A 24769-nucleotide genomic window follows, 5' to 3' on the forward strand; every position below is an offset into this window, starting at 1 on the left:
AGTAGCATCATATCAAGTCATCTTTCTTTCAATCCAAATGAAATAATTTTGAAAAGCTTTGGGTAAATCATTCCTTCAATCCAAATACTTGTGCTAAAAAGTCTATGTGCTACATCAAAGCACCAAGTTCAACCGAATAAAAGAGAGAATGAAGGAAAAAAAACGGAACATGTGACTTTTGTCTTACATCCTGAGAAGCTAACTTTTTACACAGACTCGTAGGAAACATCCAACACCAAGCAGTTGATTTTAACAACAGCCATGCACAACACAAGGAGGAATGTGATGCGTACAAGGAGGACAAACCTACATCAGAGAGCAGCTTTGGTAAATTTATGAGCATCAACTGCAGCAGGAATATAGCTGCAGTTCAGAAGCCTTTTAAGAATCCTGTTGATGCTCCAACAGACCAATCAAGACATTGGCGCATCAAACTCCCGTCTTACATTTTCACCCATCAGCGTCAGCTTTTTATTCCATGCTGACACGCCTTTATTCATTGAAAAAAAAAAAGAAGCACATGACTAACTCGAGATACAAACATTATAAACAGCTTCAACACAGGAAGGCAATATCATTCATTTAGTAAAACTGAGGTCATGACAAACTCAACATTCAACAATATAGCGTACAGAATAAAGTTTAAACTTTAAACTGTTAAATGAAGAAAACTTAAAAAGAAATTGACAGAAAGCAACCAAAGGAATATAGGACACTCAATTGGCAGTCTTACGGTTGAATGCAAGCCATATGCAAGGGTCATATTATCATCTTACCTCCCATTAAACTTGGAGGACAAACATACCTGGCGTACCCACTTACCCACTTACGCAACAGCCATAGCCTCAAATATCTGGGCTTCAATTGTTCTGTACCTTGCATAATTTGTGAGAGCTTACCTGGCATGCCCATTTGTTCAAAACATCTTTGACAAATTTCAATGAAAAAAAATTGGAAGTTGCTTCCTGCTTCACACTGAGGAGTGCCCACAAGGCCACAAGGAATCTCTTCTCTTATATCATATCAAGCAACATGTAGAATGCTGTAGTTGACATATTTAATATCAATGACCAAAGAAATGTCTAGTATGGCAAAAGCCTACAGGAAGGCAGCAGGTAGCCAATGAAAATAGAAGTTCATTTATTTGTAAAGTCTGAGAAACTCCATCTTCTGATGATTTTGATGAGAAACCAGAACTCCAGTTGGGAATTTCAGCAATCAACATTATTGTCCAAAATAATTTTGCAAACAAGTGTTTGAAATATGGTAAAACAATAATCTAAAGTACTTCCCTGCATAAACAAAGTAAACATAACTCAATGTACAACAAACTAATGGATATGAGAAATACATCTGTAGATGTCCAAAATACTAACAATGACGTGCAACACATAATGAAAAATTAGAGGTCGGCCTATACCGCCGACATAGAACCCACTACAGAAGATGCAGCTTGTGAGAGCTATTATTTTCAGCCCAGAGGATGTGCTATGCGCACCAAATGAGATCCAGAAATGAGAAAATCTAAAATAGGTTAGCAAAAATCTAGCTGAGAGTGCATGCACCTTGAGCAGCAGTCAGCAGTAGGGGCACTCTTGGGGTCCATATGTTGAAATGACATATCGCCAGTCTTTTCATAAATCCATCTCGTCAGACGCACTTGTTACCTAGTGTCATGAAAATATCTCTTCTATCCTGATCTCTGAATTCTTTGGCCGCCATAAAAATCTTTCCACCTGTCATATTTGGAAGCCCATTTGCTAATTCCATGCGTTTGAGACTGAGTAGTGCCTGTCCTTAATCTGGTGCATGAATATCTTATGCTGAACTGACATCTTGCTGACATCCTGGTCGACCTGCATCTGTTGAAGCTCCTCGTTACCGAGTAACATGGAAATATCTCACGAGTAATTATCTCTAAACACTTCGACCTAATTGCCACTTCCAAGCATCCCCCTACACCCTTTTTCTCAACACCTTCTCAACAAATGGTGTTTTTCACAACGTCTTTTGTTTTTTCTAGACGATGTAATCCCGTTCATTGCTACTGTAGGCAGTGCTGTTGCCATTACTGTGGGGAATGAGAATAGATACTAAATCTTAATACCGATATTAAATTGGCATATGCAGACGGTAAGATTGTACATGTACATTGCTGTCACTGTAGAGAACTTGTCAATCTTATTTAAAGGTGAAACCAAATAATAAATTATGATGTAGCAGAAAATTGTTGAGCAAGTCCATCCATGTTTAAATTGCAGAACAAGAAAATTGGAATATTTTATGCTATATCAGAATGGTCGAGTTGTATCTCACCTAATTCGATATCCAGACTGAATTCGACTGGTTCAAATCTGAAATTATCTGACACTAAATTGATCATATGGATCCTATTGGCAACCAACTGTCAATTGCCTGACTGCAGGAATGTCTGATAACCAAACTGAATTTTACTCAAAGAATGTCTGATAACCAAACTGAATTTTACTCAGTTTGAATCCAAAATTATCAGACAAAAAACTATATCAGATATGGACTTGATTGGCAGCCAACTATGGACTCAAATAGTTTGCTTCATTATTTCTTACCTAGAAAAGTATAATGACTATGCAATATAAACTTTTAATTTTTTTTCTTATCATCATTCTTTCTGCATAAGAAGCCGTCACAATTCAAGAAAATTTTGACTAAATTCTTTTCACCAAGTCCTGCATAGGGTGTTAAGAAAGAAACATATTCTCTTATGCTGCTCTACCAATAGATTTACTTGCTCAACCGTCACCTTAGCAGAAGCACTGGGAAAAAGGCATGCGGACTTCTTATCATATTCACACAAAGCCCCTTAGTTTAGGAATCAAGAGAGTGAGAGAGAAGTTGCGGTGTCACAGGATAATAAGGATGGCGAGAGGGACGACGTGTTGAAGATTATATAGGTAGGTGCATTCAAGAGGGAAAAAGGCATTATACTATTATGAGGTCAAAGAAAGGGTACATACAATAAGGGGTCAACAATATCTCTTATCAGCTGCTGTAGGAGGTACATACAATAAGAAAGCAAGTACGAGTAAGCTGCCCTTCAATTGGGTGTTAATGGCGCTCAAGAAAGAGAAAGTCTTTGAGATTGTTTGCTTGCTAGTTGCCACAGTAGGACATGAAGGTGATAACAACTGAAGTAAAACATATTTCCTAACTCCAGATGTAAGTTCGAAGTCGATGACGAAAAATTTAATATATTTTTCGCACATACTAGCAAATTTCAATGCTGCGAAAGGCATTATTAGACATAATATGGCAGGAACTTTCAAAGAACAAGAGAGTTTGCTCAAGAACTAATTACAGATATATCAACAAGGATGATGCAACATTAACGACTCATGAACTACGATATCATTATAGTGAGCGAAAAAAGTTAGCTAAAACAGAATCAAAGTCAAATGCTAATAGTGAAATTGTAACTTGTAACGAAAAGGTAGTACTCCTAGTTGATGAGAACATAACAATAAATTGCATAACTAATAAATCAACCCAAATACCTGGATTGTCGTAAAAATAATAATAATAATAAAAGTGGATAAAATCAAAATAGCAATTAGAAGATATGAATCAAATGCAGCGTGTATAAAGGTGCTTATAATGAAAAGAAGTCACCAATCTTACCTACTGCTTGGAGAATCCACTTGCGATGACAAGGGAACAAGAAAAAATCGAAGCATTAGGAGAATATATCAGATAATAATACAAAGAGAAAGATTTCATTTGGGATAAAAACGAAGAACCCTAGAGTAGAAACCTCGGGTTTCGATTTCCTCGATCGGAGGCCGCTTGATCAATCAAATGGAATCACCGAGATCATAGCGGGTTACTGGTAGTGCTTCCGCATCCGAATAGTGAGTCCGAATCTGGATCCGGGTACTTAAGAAGGAGGATTTATCATAGCGGGTTACGGGTAGCGCCATTTGCTATTAGAGCCAGATGCTTAGTTGCTATTCTATCCTCCGACTCCATATCCTTAAGAGATGCTTCAGAGATGTATCAATGCCAAGGCCTCAAAGAGACTCCTATGACTACTCTCGCCTGCTTCAATCCCACTCAGGACACAAATCCCTCGCCCAAATCCACGCCCAAATCATCACTTCCGGGCTCGATCACAACCCATTCTTAGCATCCAAGCTCGTGAGTCTCTATGCAGACCTGGGCCGCGGGGGCATGGAAGATGCCCGCAAGGTGTTCGACCGGGCACCCCAAAGAGACGTCCTCCTGTGGAACGTCATGATTCGTAGCTATGCCAATGCTGGCCCGCAAGTTGAAGCTATTGTCATTTTTGTGCGCATGCTTCGGGGCTCTGTTCCAATGAATTGTTACACCTACCCATTTGTCATCAAGGCTTGTGCAGCTCTAGGTGACGAGCAAATTGGGAAATCGGTTCATGGACATGTTGTGAGAATTGGGCTGGATTTGGATTTGTTTGTTGGTAATGCGCTTGTAACCTTCTATGCTAAATATCATGAAGTTGCTACAGGGAGGAAGGTCTTCGATAGTATTCGTGTTAAAGATATTGTTAGTTGGAATTCAATGATTGCTGGTTATGCTCAAAATGATGATGCTAGTGAAGCCATTGTGCTTCTCCATCAGATGTTGAAAAATGGAGAAGGTTGCAAACCCGACCGTGTCACACTTGTTGCTGTTCTTCCTGCTTGCACTGAAATGGCAGCTGCACAAGAAGGTATGTGGGCTCACTCATATGCAGTGAAGACCGGTATGGGAATGGATGATGCATTAGCCAGTGGGTTCATTGGCATGTATGCAAATTGTGGTCGCTTGGACACTTCTCGGGAACTCTTTGACCGTGTAGGCAATCCGAATCTTGTAGTGTATAACTCGATGATTCAAGCTTATGGGAATCATGGTCATGCTTTGGAAGCATTGGAGGTGTTCAATAAGATGCTGGAATTGGGTGCTGCACCGGATAGTATTTGCTTCATCTGTGTGCTCTCAGCTTGCAGTCATGCTGGGTTGGTTGATAAGGGGTTTGAGATTTTCGAAATGATGGACAACTATGGAGTAGATAAGGGACAGGTTCACTATGCCTGCATGGTGGACCTACTAGGTCGTGCTGGGCAACTAAGTCGGGCACTGGAGTTCATCATGGCCATGCCGATTGAGCCAGAGAAGGATGTCTGGGGTGCATTGCTAGGGGCTTGCAGGATATACAAGAATATAGAGCTCGCGGAGGAGGCTGCCAAGAGGTTGTTTCTTCTCGATGCGGAGAATGCAGGGCGGTACTCAGCATTGGCTAGTATGTATGAGGAGGCAGAGCGGTGGGAGGATGCGGCTAGGGTGAGGAAGGCAATGAGGGATAGAGGGGTTAGAAAGCCGCTTGGATGTAGCATGGTGGAGGTGGATACTGAAATCCATGCATTCGGCGTGGAAGATGAGTCTCATCCAATGGCCAGCGACATATTCAATGTTTTAGAGCAGCTACAGAAAGTGGTAGCAGAAGAAGAGGTGGCATCATTGGGTTAATGGGTCAATCATTCAAATGATTCAATAGAAAGTTATGCTATCTCAACAAGTGAACACAATGGTTATCAGCTGCAATGGCTGAACTGTAATGCATCTTGGAAGCTCACCAAGTTGCTTGTGGATGATAAAATATCAGCTGCCTATGAAGCAAATTGTAGACTACAGTCTGGCTCGTTATTGTGTCTGAACTTGTAAGTGTCCAAAGCTGCACCTTTTCTGGGATATTAGCTATTCGGACAGGACTAGAAAGGCAAAGGAACAAAAGGGTTTGATGTCAGTACTGTGAGACAATCCCATTGGAGCATATGCAGCTTCCTAGTGACCATCTGGGACATGGGGAACGAAACTATCATTATTCACATTGCAGGGAGAATTTTATCATTTCAATTACTGGAACTCTGTGATTCTGCTGTGGAGTCATGGAGATTGATGTGGAATGATAGACCAGTTAGATTACAGAAGATGTTTGATTATCCTAGGTTAGTCATGAACTAAGAACACAGATGAAAGCTACGTTGTTTAGATTAATGAAAGACATTATTATTGTCCAACGTGTACTTCTGAAGATCATTGTTAGAAGCAAATTTATATGAATAATTATATTTAGATTTTTAACTATTGTCCGTTTTCACGTAGTCTCGCTTATTTAAATTTTAGTGAAACATCGAACTCCGTAGTGCTATTTTGGTTAGTTATCTGATTAAATTTATTTATAAAAGAAATATTATTTTAAAGTTTTAACAAAAAGAAATCCACAGATCAAGTTAAAAATATTGGAAAGACGGGGTGTAAAAAGGCAATAAACATTAGGCAGGGTGTGAAATGGGGGAAAAAGAAAATTCTATTTTGGAACTCCTCCATTTATAGCTTGTAACTCCCCCACCCCCTACTTGCAAGCCAATTTCTGGCGCACCGCAGAACCGGACAAAGTGACCACAAAAATCTCCATTTCCCATCTAATTTTGGCAACCATCGGACCGTGGAGTTCGATTCCCACACGTTCTTCCCCTTCTCTCCTCTATTCCCGAGCATTCACCTCCTCCCCTCCTCTTCAGCCCGTTCGCAGTCATGGAGTCCATCGCCGCCTCCGCCTCCGCACCGATCGCCTCGTCACCTTCACCCTTCTCCGTGTTCTCTCCCAAGCGAAGCTTCCTCAAACGCCCTCTCCTCCTCCCGATCGCTGCCAAGAGTACTCTCTCTCTCTCTCTCTCGCCTCTATATCTTGATATTTTCGCTTTGAATCGATAACCGTGACTCTAATATCTCTTCAATCTTTTCACGTGTAATCCAGGTCGAGAAGGCGAATCCGATCTCCACTCCGATCCGGAAAACCCTAACGCTCTAGTCCCTTTTTCCCCTCTTTCCAAGGTAAGTAGTAATCAAAATTATCCGATCCCCCAATCTAATCTCTCTGATGCTGGATTCCGGTATCAAGTCGCTTCTTATGGATTTGCGAGGGATTAGGATGCTGCGATGGGTCTGGTTCTGAGCGCTGCCGCTGGAAGAGGCTGGACCACCGGATCGGGTATGGAAGGCCCTTCTATCCCCACCGACTCCGATCTTGCCACCAATCGACCGGTCTCGACCTTCCCCTGGTCGCTCTTCACCAAATCCCCCCGCCGCCGGATGCGCGTAGCCTTCACCTGCAACGTCTGCGGGCAGCGAACCACTCGCGCTATCAACCCTCACGCGTATACCGATGGCACCGTCTTTGTCCAGGTGAAAATTTTATCTTTTGGAGCTTAATTGTATTATCTTTAGTGTTCTCTTGATTGTTTTCTGAGAAAGATTTGATTTTGGTGGGTGGCCAGTGTTGTGGATGCAATGTGTTCCATAAACTCGTGGACAATCTGAATCTGTTCCATGAGATGAAGTGTTACGTGAATCCGAGTTTTCGCTATAGAGGAGATGTGCCATTCAATTTCCTAGACGACGGCGATGAGGATGATGAGAATATTTTCCCGGTGTTTTGAGAAGTTGATTCTGGTCTTATATGGTTATGTTAATAATAAGAAAAAGGATAGGAGTGTATATATTGAAGTTAATGATACTAACTTGCTGACAGTTGTATATATATATATATATGTTCACTTTTTAGTGCAAAATATCTTATGAAACAATTTATTTAGCTGTTACTATTATATCGTGTTGATTCACTGCTTCTATGAAGTGTTAGAAGTTGTCTTTTAAGCTTGTCTAAGAATGAGGTAGTCAAGTTTCTTTATTGATGGTTGTGTGATGTTTCCATTTAAGTTTATTTTCTGTGGATGATTTTGAGATTATCTCATTTTGAAGAGTTCAAATGCACTTTGTTCTTAGAAATACTTCTTGGTGATAGGGGCATGATTTGGGGTTTCTCTATGACTGCATGCTCGAATCATTAAACTAGTCGCTTGCTTGTTTCAGCTTGAAATTGAATAGTTATGCACTCTCAGTAATGTTTTTTCTATCATTTTTCTTATGATCAATATTGAGAATGATCACTCATCTGACACAAGGTATAGTGCACAGGGAGAAACAATAGCTTGAGAAAAAACAGTCTAGGAGGCCATAGAAGCATCTGATTCTTTGTGAATAACTTTTTTTCATCGATCTGATCCTCCATTCCTTTTCGCCATAGGGTTTACCAATGAAATTTGTTGAAGACAAATATTTGAAAGAACCTCTCAAATCGCAACTAACACATTTCTCTGGTGCATGAGATTTTATGTTGCATTATCTATTGATAACTGCATACATTTCTATGAGAGGCCCACCTGATATGAAACTATATGGAGTTTTAGATGAACTAGTCTCACATTTAACTTTTGCTAAATCACTGATCTTTCCATAGTGCACTTCATATATTGATTCGATGATAACTTCTGCCACTCCACATATTATTATTGTCCTTGTCCATCGGTATAAGCTACTCATCATCCATTGATCCAGTACTTCTTTCTCCTCAGAATTTTGTTAAATCTGTCAGCCATGTACCTTTACCTTTAAACAGCGCTCTAAGTTTATAGGAGTTAAATATAAGATCCATAAGTTCAAATTTTGGTTCCCTAAATTTGTTTTGTATACAAGGGAGGAAGAGGGAGCCTAAGACAACTCAAACTAAAGTTTTGGTATGATATGAAGAAGCTTGAATATGCATGGTTCAAAACTATTGATTCTAGTTATGATATTACTTCAAAGTTCAAACAATGCGCTGACCTCCTGAGAACCCATGTCCAAGTAGTTTGGATGAGTTTCTTTTAGGATGAGAAAAAAAGGTTTAACAGTATTGTTGCTGCATCAAACTCTGGGAGGTTATGTCTTGAGTAGAGACTCTTAATGCTAAACCTTTTGTAAAAATATTAATTACCAAGTTGTTGTTGTTTCAATTGGCATCTTTTAGATCTTTGATGGACTTGAAGCAAAAGAAGCAGAGGAAACTGCCTTGATATAATCAGGGATCTGAGGATACTTTTCATATCATGGCTTTTTGTTGTAAATTTGTATTGCATTTCTTCCTCATTTTTTTTTTCTTCTGAGTCTATTGGAAATTTCATGAGTTTTTGTGAGACCATAGGTTATTAGCAATCTAAATTGCTGGCTATGTGAGTGTATTGTGCTGTTGTCAGCATATTCTGTATTCTTTCTGGCATCTGCAATGGTGTCCACGGGAACCCATCTGCTGGAGTTCAGAAATTCTGCATTTGATCATATAAGTATATTCTCCTATGGTGATTGACTTATCTATTCTTCATAAATACGAGGAGTCGCCAATTGGAGTAGAATTGCTGCAGGTAGTTTATCAATGGTGATTCTTCCATATTTTCAGATGGAATTATCACACTTTTGTGTACTCAAATTCTTCTTGTCTATTTCAGCTATTTAAGAATCAGTACCGGTGTTTTCTCAAAAAGGAATCATAATGGCAGCGGCCTCCAGAAAGATGCACTGCCTAAGTATGTTCTCGTCAACATTCTCAATCAACCAGTAAGAAATATTCCTTTTCTGCAGTTTTATATCTTCTGTAATCTTCTACCTGTTTGTTTATTTTGTCTATCATCTCCTTTTGATCTTTATTTTTACTAGTAATTTGGAGAAAGCTTCTATTGCATTCCAATATGAGTTGATTTGGGTTTTCTTCTGGGTTGCTGATGACGATGTTACCTTAGGTTGATGAGATAGAACTGCCTTTAACTGTCAAAACTACCTATTTCAAGTTTTACACCCGTTCTGCCAAATTTATTCGGGCGTGCATCCAACGATGTGTCACCGAATGGACCTGGACGTGTCTGCCACACAAATAGTTCTCACCTCTCTCTGACAGTAAAATAAATAATAAAAGAACGTAGGGGCTACTCTTCTTTTTTTTTTATCTTGTAAGACATTGAATTATAGTTTTTGGAGTGAAGGAGAACTTAATGATATTCTACTAGATACTGATGTCATTAGGATTCAAACCAGAGTACTTTCATGAGCCCCTAATATATTGTTGTATTATTACCCAATAGAACATTTTATTTCGACAGGTTTGTCCTAATAAATTGTAGTATATAGTAGTATACAAGCTTTTCTAGGTGATCTTTATAACTGATAATATGCTAGCACTATTGTTGGGGCAATCTACAAGAAAAAAACTCCTTAGTTATAGTAAATTTAAAAATCTAAAATTATCGATAGAAGACTTTCTCATGCAAATCCCTATTTGTTGTAGTATTTTCCCAGTCAAAGAACCTTGCACTAGGCTGTTTCCAAGATTAGCCACAAGCTACTAATGACTTGTGCACCACTGGGACAAATCCAGAACAAGATTTGTGCCATTACGAGAGGTGGCAATTCTGACACGTAGGTTTGTTCATCTCTCTTCCCCCATCCACTCCCTCATTCGTCTAACCACATATCATCCCCACTATGCCATGTCAGACAATATCTAATCCAATCCGACCAATAGGAGAACACCACAGAGATAACACCCTCTCTCTCTGCCACCCATTTTATCCAATCACCTCCTCTTCTCCGGTACTACAAAGCCAGCCAACTATCCATCTACAAAGCAATCGATTTATATATACTCCAACACTACTCCCTCCCTTGTAAAGTAGAATTTAGAAACTAAACTAGCTAGAAAAGCCACAGGCAATGGCCAGCCTCACCTCTGCAGCCGTTACAATCCCTTCCTTCACCGGCCTCAAGGCTGGCGGCGCCGCCGCCACCAGAGCCGCCACCATCTCGGCCCCGAGGACTTCGCCTCCTCCGATGGCTATGTCGGCCCGCGCCTCGCTCAAAGAGGTTGGCGTGGCCGTCGCCGCCACCGCCGCGAGCGCCATGCTGGCGAGCAACGCCCTCGCAATCGACATCCTGCTCGGCGGCGGCGACGGGTCCCTCGCGTTCGTGCCGAACGACTTCTCGGTCGCCGCGGGCGAGAAGATCGTGTTCAAGAACAACGCCGGGTTCCCGCACAACGTGGTCTTCGACGAGGACGAGATCCCGTCCGGCGTCGACGTCAACGCCATATCCATGAAGGAGGAGGAGTACCTGAATGGGCCGGGGGAGACGTACGAGGTGACTCTGAAGGAGAAGGGATCGTACACCTTCTACTGTGCTCCTCACCAGGGAGCTGGGATGGTCGGAAAGGTGACCGTTAACTAGAGGGTTTTGTTCCTGATTGTGGTTAATATGCATGCCTTGATTGTGAGTACACCTCCTGAGATGCGAAGCTTATGTATCTTAATTGAATTCTTCTTTATAAACAGTGGCCTGGCGTTTCAGTCGTTGTATACTTATCTATATATGTTTCTTTTGTATCTCTTTAACCATTGCCATTTATAATTGCAATTCTAACACACAAAACCCCCTTCTGCTCTGTTTATATATATATATATATATATATATAGAGAGAGAGAGAGAGAGAGAGAGAGAGAGAGAGAGAGAGAGAGAGAGAGAGATAACTAAAGATGAGAAAATTGGAGTGTGGGAAAGAAGGGCATTCAAGTTCAGAAAATGGAATATACTGATAGTATTCCTTATGAACTCATCAAAGTTGCAAAATAACTTGGAAATCGAGGAGTCATTATATACTCGTATGCCAAAGAAAACCTTTCCAATTTCCTAAAAACAGCTAGCTCTGGCTTGATTCACATTAAGCACAGATGGCGGGATTCACTTCATTAGAGAAGGGCAAATTTTAATGTATCAACGTTAAGCTGCAATACATGCGAATCACTGAATAACTACGAGTACCCATCCATCCATCCATCCACTAAAAACAAAAGGAAAATATTAGCATAAAAATAAAGGAAAACGGGCAAAACTTGAAAGCTTAAGAACGAAATGAGCAGATAAACCACACCTAATATTATTCTGTTCTATAAAACAATATCAGATTAATTAAGGAATACAAGAAAATAAGAAAATCAATAAATACAAAATACATCAGCTCCCAACTTCCATGTGTCAACTTTAGAGAACATGTTCTTTTACATCTATTTCTCTTTGCCTTTTCTCCTTCCGTTGGGATGAGATTGACACTGAAGGAGAAAGAGGAAATCTTTGTGGAATCTTATAAGTTTTCAAACATTGAAAGTTTTTAAGGACTCTACATGGTTAGTGTATCAGGAAGCGAAGTGGGCGCCCCAAGAACCTTGCCACCAACATCAGGGAAGCACTCATGGTTCGGCAGCGGACCCGCCTTGCCATTAGCTTCTACTTTGATTGGATACTTGAGAAGGTGCCCTTGTAATGGTATTACTTCCTCTGCAGTGAATCTTGTCCAGTTGTCATCAGCTATTTGATTCACATATTTCACACAGTCCAAACTGTTGGGCTCCGTAAAACAGTCGTTTACAGTGCCTAAATGCTCAGCCCACAGAGACATCCTGTATCCATATACCTGTGGCATAAACGATAGTTATCCATTTTTTCAAGATACATCCAAATAAGTAACAGAAAGCATAAAGCAAATGTTAAACTGATTGCACATTAATTTTAGGGGTTACAGGAAAAGAACAGGTGAAATAATCATCGTCCAAATTTACATCATCTCATATATATATGGCTTGATGGTTACTGTCAGAAGTTGCAATTGGTTATTTATGAATTCTAATTCAGTTTGCTCGGTTGCTCTTGGGGTTGCAATTTTTGTTAAAGATGCCCTGTTATTTTCTCTTGTTAAAGAGATTATTAAATCAGTAATAAATAGTGAACAAGGACGAGGAATTTTAGAATGAAAAATTCCAAGGCTATGATCCAAAAAGGACAGTCCTAGGCTTCTAGCAGTGTTATATAAAAGGAGCATACTATGCTTATCTCAGCTTTATATAAGATATTACAAAATAATTTGGAACGAATAGGAAAACAAAGAAAATCATCACATCCTTTTCTAGCAAGGCTTATTCTGCTACAGGATCTTATTCCAGATGAATGATTTACTTGTTCAAATGAACAATTGCATAGAAGACATTTAATGATGTGATAGCAGTTCAATCGACATGAGGAAATATTAAGAAGGTAGTGACCAACCTGGCCATGTGGATGTCTCTTTTTCTCAGCCCATGTATGATGGGGTTGGTATGCGCCCATAGCAATTTCAGTATCTCTTGACCCAGCTAGAGATCTTTGATTAATATTAGCTGACCCCAAGATAACGTACTCATCATCCACTATCATTCCCTTAGCATGAACATAAATCATGAAACGCCGGAACTTTTGGGCCAATGCCTGAGTATATTTGAGATAGGAAATCTGTGAATACCACTGAACCATATAACAAATGACAGCCAAAGAATTGGAGCCCAAAAGCAACTTTCATCGAAGTCAAAATATAGTATTGAGATGCATAATAATTATCTTTCCCAGTACTTATTTTCAATGTTAAGAAATTACAGTAAAGGGTAGAAAACAACACATGCATTTCACAACAATCTAAAACTTCGTAGAACGTCATATGTGTAGGCTAATTACATAAGTGAAATAAAAACATGAAAAAAAAACATGGACATAAAAATCTTCTCCTGCTTAAGAAGGATGAATAAATGCCTGAGCGGTACATGAACCAGAGGAACAGATGATGGACTAGATAGTTTAATCAGGCTGAGAAATAGGCAAATCAGACTTGACAAAGTAAAGGATAAGAATCAATCGAGATTAAATAATCTGTAGTTTAAACTCTAAATATAGATTACCGCTGTACTTTTTTCTGTAGACTGATTATCTTCCTGAGAGTTACCATTGGGCAGTTCTTCCCGGTTGCCAAGACAGTAGAAATTCAGGTAGTCCTGTGGATGTGCATTCTCAAGCTCCATAGATTTGAGCTCGTTTGCAATGATTTCGTACATCATCTGGATAGTCTGGCCCTGCAAGGTTGGCATAATAGTAAACTATATAATGTATCTCGAAGAAAACAAAACCAGAACAGCAGATCAAATGATAATTGATAGGTAAGAACTAAGAACAGCAAAAGGCAGCTGAAAAATTCATTCACTTATCAATATGATCTAACAGTCCCCAATCCTGACAGCCACCAGTTACATGAAGAGGATACTTTATGCATCTTTTGCAAAACATAAATTATGTACATTAGTGGGTCTCCCTGTAATTTAAGACAATAAAACTAATCGATAAGAGTCATAAGTAAGACAATGCTTTTTCATAAAGTGCAGCCGATGAAAGTGCAAAATGTTCAATTATTCCAGACAGTGGAAGTGCAGTCTAAAATTAAAAGCTTCCTTGAAATTGACGAAAGTGTGAAATAACCTCTATAAACTTAGCATCTTAGCAAGATAGTATTCCCTCAGTAAGTCAGAATACATACAAGAAAATATTTTCAGACTTTCGTCTAACAAATATTGATGACAATTTTATTAGATTTTAAGTCTCAACTCTCAAGAAGTAAAGATTGCGAAGTGCATAGGGACATAAAACTACCTGCCAAAAGAGAATTTCTTGAACAGAGGCAGAAGTTGGGACCCCTTCCGGCCACATTGGTATGACTATATACACAGCAAATCGCTCCCCAGCTCTAATCTTGCTTGCAACTTTTAATGCTATTTCCATTGGTATTAGATTATCAGCACCTGCCAATGGCAATAAAAGTATGAATACAGAAGCCTTAAGCTAATACAAGCAGGACGTACTATAATCATCACAAGGACAAAAATGAAAGCATGTCCAACCATGTATTTCTGGATAGCTAATAATAATTTCATCAAATACAAAATGGATTGTTTTGCTAGGACCTGTTTAACATCCACCGAGTAGCTAAAATCACCAGCTTCATTTTTGTTTAGGCAGAAACTGATGGGACTGGTGGAATAAAATCCATAATTTAAAATCTAATCTTTTGGATCAGATTTTGCTTTCTCCCAACCAAATCCAACTCGAACCTAGCCCAAAAAAACACTCTCCCTGACCTGCCCACCCCCTCCTCCAATCTCGACTTTACTAGTTGCCTCCTTCCTCTTGTAACTTTTTAGTCTTCTTTAGGCCTTGTCTAGGCATTGTTGCCAGAATTTGGATAGGAAACAGTAAGAATAAATAGGGAAATGAAATCTGGTGCCCAGAGGTGTGTAGCTTGTTTTCCTCTGATTCTTTCCATATTTTCCCTTTGATTTTCTTGTCCTTCTTTGGGCTAAGGTAGCTAGATCCCAGTATTGGTCCTTGGTAGAGGTAATGATTGTTGTCATCAGCATTTAAATTTTCAACAGGAGTATAAAAAGTTCCTACTTGATGACTATCAGGGAGTAACATGAAGTAATATATGAACTATAAAGGATCAAGAGCTAAGAATTCAATCAAGTGAGTTTAACATTATTTGTGAAGACATTGGGCTATTCTAGATGGGGAATCAACTGGTTATGAGGAGAAAAAATAGACTTCATAGTTTGCCACTGTCCTAGATGGATGTGCTGAGCTGAAATTTTAATTAACACTAGGTGGAACCATTAAAGGCAAATCTTAACTGTCGGTTACAGCACAAAGTACCAACACCTCATTTCATAAAGCTTCAGATTAGTATAGCATTTATGCTTTAGGTAGAAATAGCTTCTAGATACTAAATTTTGGATAGGGTAAAAAGAAGAATATTCCAGACCTGCATTCGTGTAGGATGGCCAACCATATGAAGAACCGAGAAAATATTGATTTTCGATATATATGAAGTGCTGCGCAGATCTGATTGCCCTGACATATGCTGTGTGGATGCTCATATCTATTACTATATTCTTTCGACAGATAAGGTGCTGCAGTAAGTTTGTTGAAGAATAAGTCAGTAAAAGCTGTACAGTATGTGACAAAGGATGTAGTTTTCTCACAATCGTTCTACGCAAAAGAAGTACTTATGTATATAGAAAAAATGTTCTAAAACCCACCTCACGCACGGCTCTTTGACAGTCTTTGGGAAAACCTTTTACTGATCCAGAATCTATAGAGCGGAAAACCTGAGAAACTAAAAGTGATCAGGTTTACATGTCAACAATGAAATTCAAAGTAAACATAATTCTAGAAAACATCATGCTCTACAACCTGAACATGCCAATTTGCAGAATCTTCTTCCCTGGAAACCCATAAACTGGGATCATCATTTGGAACAGTATCTGAAGGACTTTGTATCCATGAAATACGATCTAGTTTTATTAGAGAATCATCTTTCCAGTGAGATTTACTTCTAAGAAAGTTACGCCATTTTGTTGCCTTCCGCCAACGCTGCTCAAAATTTTTAAGGACATCATATGCAGCAGGACCATCAATTCTGCAGTGTAAATCATGCCATGGTTGTCTAGGACCTTGAGTGTCTGCCTGCAGATCATAAAAGAGGAAAGAATATGGATGCTGCCACAAACAAATAAAGAAGGGACGAGAAGGAAAAATATACTCACAGCAAATGTGGGGTTATGGAAATCATTTTGAAATACAGTGTCAAGATCATGGAAAAGCCTATGTTTTGGTGTATCATAGCGGCCATCACAGAGATCAAGACCTCCTATGAAAGCTGTAATTTTGCGGTTATTTCCAGAAGCATGTGTATCAACCAGCAAACATTTCTGATGATGCGTAAAGAGAGTCCCCACAACCTGCATGCTAGAGATAAAAGGTTATTTGAGAGTACAAGAGAAATAATTTAGATTAACACAACCAAATAGACCAAAAGAGAAAAAGATTTCACCATAGTATCAAAAGTGATCTCAGATATACGATATGACAAAATAGGACAGGAGAAATGAGTTTTATGCCATGACATGATAATGGTAAGGACAGATGTATAATTCTAACAATAAAAAATACCTTGTATTTTGGTCACCTAGATGCATTTAAAAAATAAAATATGTTTGAAGCACTTGAAAATGAGCCAACAGCTGGCTTAATCGGCATAATTCCTTTTGGCTTTGTTTGCTTTGAGTTTAGGAACTCCTCCGGAACTGGTTCAGGAATTCCTAAACTGATTTAGTAACTAAATATTTTTTTATCTTTTTTATATCTAATTAAGTTTAGTCTTAAAAAAATCAAGACTAAGAAATAGGACTAACTAATCGAATTTGAAACTTAACTTCAAACCAAATAAGTTCTTCGGGAACATAATAGTACTTATTTAAGCAATTAACACTTGCTTAACCATATCACAGAAATAGTTGTCCTGCAAGTAATATTCGTCTTCATGGAAGCTAAAACAAGCATGCCTTTGAAGTACAGAAAAAGATAAATTCATGGTAGGAGGCCTGCCTGCTGTTTGAAGATGCTCAGCTTGCTGCTGGCGTAACGAGGTGACAGCACACAAATGACTGAAGAATGCTTGAAGAACTTTCGAGTTTCTTCATCATGTGTTTGCATCACTCCCCCCTACAAAATCCCATTAAGAACATCAATTAGTGACACTCATTGCCATAAACAATAAAGAAATCACAAGGATATTACAGGTAACAAGCAACAAAAACAACAACAATGAAGCCTTTTGGTCCCAACTATTTGGGATCCACGGTTTGAAGTTTTGTCTGAGAGTCTGAGACCAAGACGTTTTGCTGAAATGTTTCGCGTTCCAATTCTATTCGATCCAAAACTACCCCCTAAAACAACCCTGATAATATTTTTTTAATATATATTTTAAATTCTAAGCTAGATTTGACTTGAATCTAACTTGTACCTAACTTAATATCAACTTTATTGCTCAAAGGTTATTAGATTTTGTGTGGTACATTAAAAAACAATCTAAAAAATATTATTTATCAAAAGAAGTCTTGATTTAATCTATCGATACAACAAAATTAGAAGAGAAACCGACCAAAAATTTTTATTTTTTAACCAAGCTGAAACCAAAACCAAAACCGAAATTTCGAACTATGTTGTGATCCGCTGTAGTTTTAGGGTAAAGATCCTCCCTGGGTACTAAATTATTTTGATCAAAAATTTTATCAAGCACTTCAATATCAAAAATAGTATAGCCCTTCAGATCAAAGGAACACAGAGCGATGGTCTAGAGAACAAAAATTCTAAGTTAACCAAATCATGAATTCAGCGAGAGAAAAGGAGGTCAAACTGCCTCACCGTCTTGATAAATAATTTATCATGTGAAGTCTTATCATCCCACACCAGCAAGCAAACTCTAAGCCCCTCCTGCGACTTATACTTGAGCAAGTCCCCGAGTGTCAAATCCCCGCCTTTCGGCAATGGCCGCGTCGGCTCCCTAATGAGCTTCACCTTGTCGTACACCGACCATCCAACCATATAAATCAAATGATGCGCTTCAAGAATCGCATGGCACATATCCTCCCAGCAAGTGCCCTGCTTGAACGTTTTCCCATTCTCCAATTCAATCTCCGGGAGATCCCCCTCTTTCACATGGGCATCCTGGTAAAGCGTCACCTCCCCGCCTTTCCTGACCGGGAAGTACGCCTCCCTAACCCCGCGCTTCTGGGGATCACCGGCGATGCCATGGCGGTACTCCGGATCAGCTTCCAAAGGCCGGAACTTGACCGCGATGAGGAGCGCGGTGCCGGGCTTTGGGGTCTTGCCGTTTGATGAAATCACTGGGAACCATTCGCGGATTTCTTGGCCGGAGGTGAGCAGTTGGGCGGGGACGGTGGCGGTGCCGATGAGCTGGGCGCCGAAGACGTCGTTATCCTTGACGTTGAACTCGAGGGCAGCGGTGCGGTGCGCGAGGGGGACTACGAAGTGCTCGTTCCAATTCGGTTCCTGCGAGTTAGGGATGACACGTGTGCGTGCAACGACGGCGCCGGCGACCGAGACGGTCACATAGGGGTCACTGGTGATGATCTTGCGGTGGTGGTGTTCGGATTGAGACTGAGAGGATTCAGTATCGGGAGGGGATTTGGTGGCTCTAGGGCATCCGCAAGGGGCGAAGCAGCGGCGAAGGTGCTCGGAAAGCATGTCCATGTTTGGGAGGTAGCGAGCCTCCAAGATCCAGAGGTCGAGATCGCCGTGAAGCAGCACCTCCTTGACCGGCGACCCTGAGGAGGACGAAGCCATGGTTGCTTCTCTTCGGGTAGCAGTTAGCTAAAGGTTCTGACTTCTGGGGAAGAAGAATAAGAAGAAGAAGAAGAAGAAGAAGAGAGAGAGAGGTAGATGCGAGGAGAGAGCCGGAACTTTAAACGCGACAGCTGGCGTAACGGTCTCTCGTACGGTGTGGAACCGACGGGATAAGTGGGGAACCGGCTTTTGCTCCGTCCGGATAGTAGTAGGAGGGACGAGGTAGTCCCGTTAAGATGCTTTGGTTTGGAGTACTCTCAGACCTCTCTCTCTCTCTCTCTCTCTCTCTCTCTCTCACTACCACAATGTCTGCCCATTCGGGCTTGTCTATTACAATTTACACCCTGTTTTAAAGTATTTTTAATTCCACTCCTATTTTTAATTAAATACAAATAAAAAACGCACTGAACCATCTTAATTGTACTCGTTATTATTGGATTTCTTTTACAAACACCCTAATAGTTATATGCCAAACATTGCATTTGATTTTTATTTCACCTCTGTACTTTTTAAAATTACTGATAACAGATTTTTGCCTACACAACAATGGAGTTAATTCTTTTTGATGATTAGGTCAGATGATAACGAGCTAACTTATTAGGTCAAATTAAACGAGAAATCTCATTAGACTCTCGTTTTCTAAGCGCGTGGCATATCGATAGCGCATCTATAACAACTCCCACTCAAAAAGAGAATGAGTTCAAAGACAATAAGATATACATTAATTTTTTTTCTAATAATTAAAAAGCCTAATAAACTAGATATAAACTAAATAAATAGTTAATTCTCACTCGATATAAAATTACTTATGCCCTACTAAATTTTAGCCTATATACTAAATAGTCTAGCATAAGTTTTAAGTTGTGTGCATCGCTAATCTATTTATTCTAAATTAAATATTGTTAAGACATTGTTCTAAATCGTTTTCCCCCGCTGAACTATTAAGCCAAGCTATTAAATTATTAAATAATTTTATCTATAATAATTATATAGAGTTGGAGTTATACATCTCTGGCAAGCTTTCATCGCACACTCGATCTCGGAGATAATATTATAGAATATCCGTAGCGGGGAGAGAGAGAGACAGATCATGTGCGACATGCGGGCGCTGCATGAGAGACACCGTGTAAAAGCGGGGTTGGTGGGCTATTGCGTGGCCTCAAGGACATGCAAGGTCATCTCTTTACCATCAATCTAAGAATCAATACGATCGAGCGGCTCACGGCTCACCAAACTGACGTAGTTGGATTTCCTCCCAAACCGATCAGATTCCAAATTATTTTCTGTTCTTTTCTTTTTGTTGAAAGATGCCAAGAATAATCCCTAGTGTCATTGTGACCGTAACATCGTAATGCAAGAAAATATTATATTATATTATATTGCTTTCATTTGAAAGACCACATCGGGTACGATTGCATCGCTTGCCGACAACCGACTGGATCTAGATAAGAGACCACATTGACAAATGTCAATAATCACATATCAAGCAAGATATTTGCTTTTGGGTGATTGCGACTGACTCCTTTTAACTATAAAAAAATTTCAAAAAATATTTTTATTAGTTATTTATTAAAGATTTTTTATTAAAAAATAATATGCGGAGTGTTACAAAAGAAAAAACTAATGATAAAAAAGAATCATTTAATATTTTCATACTAAAATAAGATGAGATTGCAAGCTAGCTGAGAAATATTAATATAATTCTTGACAACCCAAAACCGAAAGTCGTATCAAGGCTTAATCGTGTTATTCGTGTAGGCTTTTTTTTTCCTTGCTGGTGGTAGGTACAGGGAACACAACTGTACGAACGCAGGCCCGCATGAGAGAGAGTTTGGATTAATAAATAAATTAATACATAAAAGTAAATATAATTATGATGTGAAGCACTGCACTAAAGATCTCAACCTGTTGCAAGCTCATCGCGGAGAGGATTAAACAAACGGATATTATTTTTGAATCTTAATTAAGAGTCCAGATTCACTGGAAAGATAGAATTTTTCATCTTTTATGGGTAAATTGATAACGTTATTATGGAAATCAATTAATATTTTTTTAATAGAAATATGTTTATTCTAAATAAGCCTCGTTATTCTAGTGTAATAACTAAATAATATTTTGCCTTATCCTAGTATACTAATTCAACATTCTTTCTTATCTAATTTTATATAACTTTCTATAAACTATTTATTAATAACCTAATATTATTATTTTATCCTTTACGATAAGGGCACATAGTTACTGGTCATATCAACTACAGTTATTATCTCTCATTTTTCTCTTCTCTCTAAAGGCAGGACAATGCAGGATTATAACTCTGTGGGTATTACCTCGTATACCCGAGTATATAGTTATAACCTCGCATATCTACATAGTGCGGAGTTATAATCGTACACAAACTCTGCATCTTTTCACGTACCCGCGTAATGCAGATTTATAATCTCGCATACTCGCATTTAACATATACTTGAGGTATTTTAGTCATTTCATTTAAAACATCACCGATTCTTAATACAATTATATTATTTTTTAATACTTTAGTATCAACACTATGTCACATCAAATATAAGTATTACTCTTTATACTAATATTAAACTAAATATTAGAATAGCTTATATTAGTATTAGCTATCTTCTTCTTATATTAAAAATTGAAATGATAATGCTTATTCCTTCTTATTCCCCAGGGGATTGGTGTCTGTGTTTTTATAAGTCTTTGAGGTCATTTTCATTACAAACCAAACTTCTTTGCTTAAATTGGTAAGAGTTATTAAGCTAAGTGGGCTCAAGTACTCAACAATATGAGTCAACAACGTGACGGCGTAGCTTGATAGAACAGATCATAAACTTAACTTAGCCTGAAAAGCAATTTATTTTGATCATTTGAATTTTTATACTTTTAATTTCTATTTTCATATTAAGAATAAGTAAATTAAATGAACTGGACAACATAAGCTAACAAAGCCTAGTAAATCAGGACATTTATAAAGTTTGGTAAAGATAAGATTAGACTCTTGTAAATTGAATATGTGCATATATTTTTTCTATAATAGAGTGAATATAATTTACATAGAAGCAGCCCACTAGTTTAATCTTACTATTTTAAAATTTTAAAAGCTTTTTGGTGTAAATGCCCAGTAAATCACTCTAATATTCTTTTGCTTCTGAACACCGCTTAAGACATGTTTGGATAAGTGCTGTAGAAAATTTCATATATAGGAGTTGAAAAATGCAATTAAAATGCTGCCTTTTGTCAAAAAAAAATGCAATTAAAAGACCCTATGTGAAAGAATTTCTTTGGATTGATTTAATTTATCTTGTTCGGAAAGTTTAAAAAAATTTGGAGGAAAAATTATTAAAAATAGTGAGATGGGCATAGGAGGAGGTGGTGGTGTGGATGGAGGAGGGGAGAGAGAGAGCATACGAAAAAAATGAGGTGGGAATTATTAATTTTTTTCATTCAAAAATTTTCAACCAAAGACATGCTTAGGAAACAATTTCTATCCTTCTAAAACTTCCTATGAAAAGCCAAATTTCTTCGTATTCCTATAAATTCAATTTAGGGTATCCAAACAGGTATTAGAGATTCGAACCAAAGAACCGGTGCATCAAAACTCACAACTTTTTGTCACTAGACTTGACTACTATCAACCTGGACTAGTAGCTAAACCAACTACAAGCACATTCGTTAATAAACAGAATTGGCCCTTATTTTTCCTCGAAAATTGTAAATCATCTTGCAGTAAAATTCTTTATCATTTGATGAGTACTGTTATACACTATTACCACCGTCAACAAACAGACAATCAACTTAGAAGCCACAAAAATGAGATGCTTTGAAGCTTAGCATATTCATAGGCATGCAATGCGAAAGAAAGAAAGCAAAACTCAGTACCAGATTGCGTCGTTAGCAGCACGGCTGGCGAATCCTCGCTCCGCCATCTTCTCCACGAGCTCCTCGTGCTTCTTCAACTGCCCCGCCCTCCTCAACAATTCCAACACCATCTCATAAACCGCACCCGACGGCTTGAGGCTCTTCTCCTCCACCATCTCCACCATCGTGGCGTACGCCCGCCGCCAATTTCCCCTCCCGCAGAACGCAGCGATCAGCGCGGCGTAAGTATTTACGTTCGGCTCCACCCCCTCCGCGTCCATCTCCTTCTTCATCCTCAGCACCATGTCCATCGATTTCTCCTTGTTAAACAGCTGCATCAGCAAGTTATACGTCACGGTATTGGGCCGAACGCCGAGCTCTCGCATTTTGTCGTACAACTTGTGGGCGGCGTTCACGTTTCCGATGCCGAGCACACAGCGGAAGATGGGGTTGAACGAGTGGCAATCCGGGGTGATGCTCTTCGCCGTCATCTGGTTGAGAACCTTGAGAGCGGCGTCGAGGTTCGTCTGGCTCTTCCGGCAGTGAGTCTCGATGAGGAAGTTGTAGGTGATGGCGTCAGGCTCGCAGCTGAGCTGCTTCATCTGGTTGTGGACCTGCAGCACCTGCTCCGTGCGGCCGGCCTTGACGTGCACCCGCATTAAGCTATTGAACGTCGCGGTATTCGGCGGGCAACCGGCGTCGATCATTTGGCAGAGCAGCTCCTGGGCTCGGGGCAATTGCCCGGCTCTACACATTGCATCGATCACCGTGGTATATGTATACACATTTGGAGTAATACCGAGTTGACGCATTTCTGCAAACATCTGCTCGGCCTTGTCGAGGCGGCCAGCACGGCACCAGGCGTGGATGAGTGCGGAATATAGAACAACATCAGGGGGGAATTGGGATTTATAGGAGTCGAAAAGGGACTGCGCCTCCTGGGCTAGGCGCTTCTTTGATAGCGCAGCGAGGAGGGAGGCGAGGGAAGTGGGATCGGGCTCGAGGCCGTACTTAGACATACAGCCAAACGCATCGACAGCGTCGTTGGCAAGGCCCGCGCGGACGTAGCGACGGATGAGAATGGCGAATGTCTGCGGAGGAATGGGGATGCCAAGATCGCGCATTTTGTCAAGCAGGTGGCGGGCGATGTCGAAATGTTGGAGTTTTCCCGAGAAATCGATCATGGCGGTGAATGGGTCGGCAGTGGTAGGGGAAGGGTGAACGGAGAGCCACCAGTTGAAAAATGAGAGAGCTTGGGGGAAGGGATGGCCATGGCGGAGAGCAGAGAGGCGGCGGATGAGCAGGTGGGCGAGAGAAGGGGAGGGAGGAGAAGGGGAGAGGAAAGCGAAGGAGGAGGAGAGAGAAGGGATCGTGTGATCTGGGGAAGGAGGGGAGGAGGAAGAGGAAGGTGATGGGTTAGAGCGGTGGTGGTCGCGGATTAGGGCGTGGAGGTTGTCGAGGAGTTTGGACTCGGAGGGGGTGAGAGCAGCGGGAGGAGAGGGGGAGGTGGAGAGGAGTTTAGAGAGGAAGAGAGGGAGAACGGAGGAAGGAGGAGGATGAGGAGAAGGTTTTGGTTTGAGGAAGAAAGCCATGGAAGTATACACGAGAGAGAGAGAGAGAGAGAGAGAGAGAGAGAGAGAGAGAGAGAGAGAGAGAGAGAGTAGTCGAAGGGGTTTTGGGTTCTGGAGTTGTAGCTGTTGCAGTGGCCGGTGGACGCCGTGGCCTTTTTGTTAATGATCCGGCCGAAATAGGTCCATGGAATGATGGAATATACGTAGCCCATTTGAGTAGTTAATCGGATTAATTAGCTAATACAGAATTTAAGAATAATTAATTTAGTTTGGTAAAAAAAGTGTGCAGGTAGTGTAATTAGAGTCAAATATTGTTAAAAAAATTTAGAGGACTATGGCATTGGACATCTGTATAC

At 39.9% G+C, this 24769-nt stretch overlaps 5 protein-coding genes across 5 annotated transcripts; 3 read left to right on the plus strand and 2 right to left on the minus strand.

Annotated features, from left to right (window-relative positions):
* Positions 1-3956: 3956 nt before the first annotated feature.
* On the plus strand, positions 3957-6138 carry LOC140801376 (pentatricopeptide repeat-containing protein At3g24000, mitochondrial-like). The gene has a single exon (XM_073156456.1). The coding sequence runs from the start codon at positions 3973-3975 to the stop codon at positions 5521-5523; it is 1551 nt and encodes a 516-aa protein (XP_073012557.1). The 5' UTR covers positions 3957-3972; the 3' UTR covers positions 5524-6138.
* Positions 6139-6371: 233 nt separating this feature from the next.
* LOC140801076 (uncharacterized) lies at positions 6372-7643 on the plus strand. Its single transcript, XM_073156077.1, has 4 exons — positions 6372-6712; positions 6815-6891; positions 6988-7242; positions 7335-7643. Exons 1-4 carry the CDS (start codon positions 6592-6594, stop codon positions 7494-7496), a joined length of 615 nt encoding a protein of 204 aa, XP_073012178.1. The 5' UTR covers positions 6372-6591; the 3' UTR covers positions 7497-7643.
* Positions 7644-9967: 2324 nt separating this feature from the next.
* LOC140801077 (plastocyanin A'/A''-like) lies at positions 9968-11312 on the plus strand. Its single transcript, XM_073156078.1, has one exon. It carries the CDS (start codon positions 10639-10641, stop codon positions 11146-11148), a length of 510 nt encoding a protein of 169 aa, XP_073012179.1. The 5' UTR covers positions 9968-10638; the 3' UTR covers positions 11149-11312.
* A 518-nt stretch (positions 11313-11830) lies between these two features.
* LOC140800987 (phospholipase D delta) lies at positions 11831-19297 on the minus strand. Its single transcript, XM_073155959.1, has 10 exons — positions 18031-19297; positions 17212-17328; positions 16371-16565; positions 16018-16290; positions 15864-15932; positions 15587-15734; positions 14422-14570; positions 13680-13850; positions 13018-13215; positions 11831-12388 (listed from the first exon to the last, which is right to left on the minus strand). Exons 1-10 carry the CDS (start codon positions 18970-18972, stop codon positions 12095-12097), a joined length of 2556 nt encoding a protein of 851 aa, XP_073012060.1. The 5' UTR covers positions 18973-19297; the 3' UTR covers positions 11831-12094.
* Positions 19298-22705: 3408 nt separating this feature from the next.
* LOC140800988 (uncharacterized) lies at positions 22706-24582 on the minus strand. The gene has a single exon (XM_073155961.1). It carries the CDS (start codon positions 24432-24434, stop codon positions 22857-22859), a length of 1578 nt encoding a protein of 525 aa, XP_073012062.1. The 5' UTR covers positions 24435-24582; the 3' UTR covers positions 22706-22856.
* Positions 24583-24769: the final 187 nt, after the last annotated feature.

This window comes from Typha latifolia, chromosome 14 (genome assembly GCF_019914945.1).
Source record: "Typha latifolia isolate L0001 chromosome 14, TyphaL0001v2, whole genome shotgun sequence".
NCBI classification, from domain to species: domain Eukaryota; kingdom Viridiplantae; phylum Streptophyta; class Magnoliopsida; order Poales; family Typhaceae; genus Typha; species Typha latifolia.

What these genes read in the sequence shown, in the direction of transcription:
- LOC140801376 (XM_073156456.1), top strand. Translation starts at nt 3,973, where the DNA reads ATGCTTAGTTGCTATTCTATCCTCCGACTCCATATCCTTAAGAGATGC.
- LOC140801076 (XM_073156077.1), top strand. Translation starts at nt 6,592, where the DNA reads ATGGAGTCCATCGCCGCCTCCGCCTCCGCACCGATCGCCTCGTCACCT. An exon ending in CTTTTTCCCCTCTTTCCAAG is followed by an intron (nt 6,892 to 6,987) that starts GTAAGTAGTAAT and finishes GCGAGGGATTAG; the next exon opens with GATGCTGCGATGGGTCTGGT. An exon ending in ATGGCACCGTCTTTGTCCAG is followed by an intron (nt 7,243 to 7,334) that starts GTGAAAATTTTA and finishes GTGGGTGGCCAG; the next exon opens with TGTTGTGGATGCAATGTGTT.
- LOC140801077 (XM_073156078.1), top strand. Translation starts at nt 10,639, where the DNA reads ATGGCCAGCCTCACCTCTGCAGCCGTTACAATCCCTTCCTTCACCGGC.
- LOC140800987 (XM_073155959.1), bottom strand. Translation starts at nt 18,972, where the DNA reads ATGGCTTCGTCCTCCTCAGGGTCGCCGGTCAAGGAGGTGCTGCTTCAC. An exon ending in ATAAATTATTTATCAAGACG is followed by an intron (nt 17,329 to 18,030) that starts GTGAGGCAGTTT and finishes GGGATTTTGTAG; the next exon opens with GGGGGAGTGATGCAAACACA. An exon ending in TGAGCATCTTCAAACAGCAG is followed by an intron (nt 16,566 to 17,211) that starts GCAGGCCTCCTA and finishes TCTAGCATGCAG; the next exon opens with GTTGTGGGGACTCTCTTTAC.
- LOC140800988 (XM_073155961.1), bottom strand. Translation starts at nt 24,434, where the DNA reads ATGGCTTTCTTCCTCAAACCAAAACCTTCTCCTCATCCTCCTCCTTCC.